Genomic DNA, 1197 nt, shown 5'->3' with positions numbered 1-1197 from the left:
CGAGAACTTTAAGTTTGTTGCTTCGAAACGAGTGCAATAATTAAACTGAAATATTAAACATAAATGGGCGCCGAAAACAATAGTAATGTTGGAACAAAAGAACTCATGCAAATAAGAGTTCAATTAATTCAAAATTATAAAACTAAATGTTCACAATGGAAGGGGTAAATCCAAGGACTAAAATGCACGCAGAAAATTATTAATAATATATTAAACAGTAAACGAAGATCGGAAAAAAGTAGCGAAAACATCACGAAATCATTGAGTCTAACAATTCGATAAGTCATTTCCATCATTCAATTTCCTTAAAGAGATCACAAAAGGATACGATCAATACAAATGTAGGATGAAGCCATTTGCACCCAATTTGCATAAAAAACGAGGAGAGCATTCGATATACGAATGACATCAACGTGATCCTTGTCACATGTAGTGTGACTGTCACACTGAGACTGTACGAGTAACTTTGTTGGAATGGAAAGATAAGTCCATCTTCTTTCTCTCTCTCTGCTAGTTCCTTGTGTACAAAGGAAGAAGAGTTGATATAATGCAATCGAAGAAACGGAGACAGGAATATGGGACGGGACGGGAAGAAGATTGCTCGATAGAGAGATCTGTGGGTTATTTGAAGGTGCACTCGTTGTGCTTAAAACTGTTTTCTTTTCGAACGATTATTATCATGATTTCGCTTGAACGGGAGATCAATCACTTTTGCAGATATTCCAATAGTCTTCTGGAAGATGCTTTTCAGATTCCCGGGAATTATTTCTAACCTTTTTCCTTTTGATCGAACATGAAAAGTTCAGTTCTCCCATTTCAACACACACATTTATTCGTTATATGTTATTGCACACAAAATCCTAACTTCTTACAAGCCATTTTTTGAACCACATTGCTTTTTATCATTTTTATCGTAGTGAGAGATAATGATATTCCTAAAACTTCTAGATTCAATTACAATTATACAATGATTGTACGGATCCTGAAATTTACCTGAGGGAGACAGGTACAATATCCATATACAGCAGCCCTAGGTTCAAATTACTAAATTTGACTTAAGATAATTCTCAAAGTGATGAGGAGATAAGAATATGATGTTCTGCAAAAGTCGATCCTTTCAAAGGCTTGTTTAAAGTCGGTCTTTTTTTTTCAGCTCACGTTGTATATATCTTTACAACGTGGTGTGACAAAATACTA

General features: G+C 34.8%; 1 protein-coding gene across 1 annotated transcript; it reads right to left on the bottom strand.

Moving 5' to 3' along the window:
* Nucleotides 1–314: 314 nt before the first annotated feature.
* Nucleotides 315–982, bottom strand: LOAG_14604 (hypothetical protein; the record flags this gene model as incomplete). Its single annotated transcript, XM_003150099.1, has 2 exons — nucleotides 315–645; nucleotides 873–982. Coding segments are annotated over 2 exons (441 nt in total), but the record flags the coding sequence as incomplete, so codon positions are not given.
* Between the last annotated feature and the right edge of the window lie 215 nt (nucleotides 983–1197).

Source organism: Loa loa, assembly GCF_000183805.2.
Source record: "Loa loa unplaced genomic scaffold supercont3.1213, whole genome shotgun sequence".
NCBI lineage: Eukaryota > Metazoa > Nematoda > Chromadorea > Rhabditida > Onchocercidae > Loa > Loa loa.
Note: the sequence above shows the minus strand (reverse complement) of the source record. Positions and strands in the feature narration are given on the sequence as shown.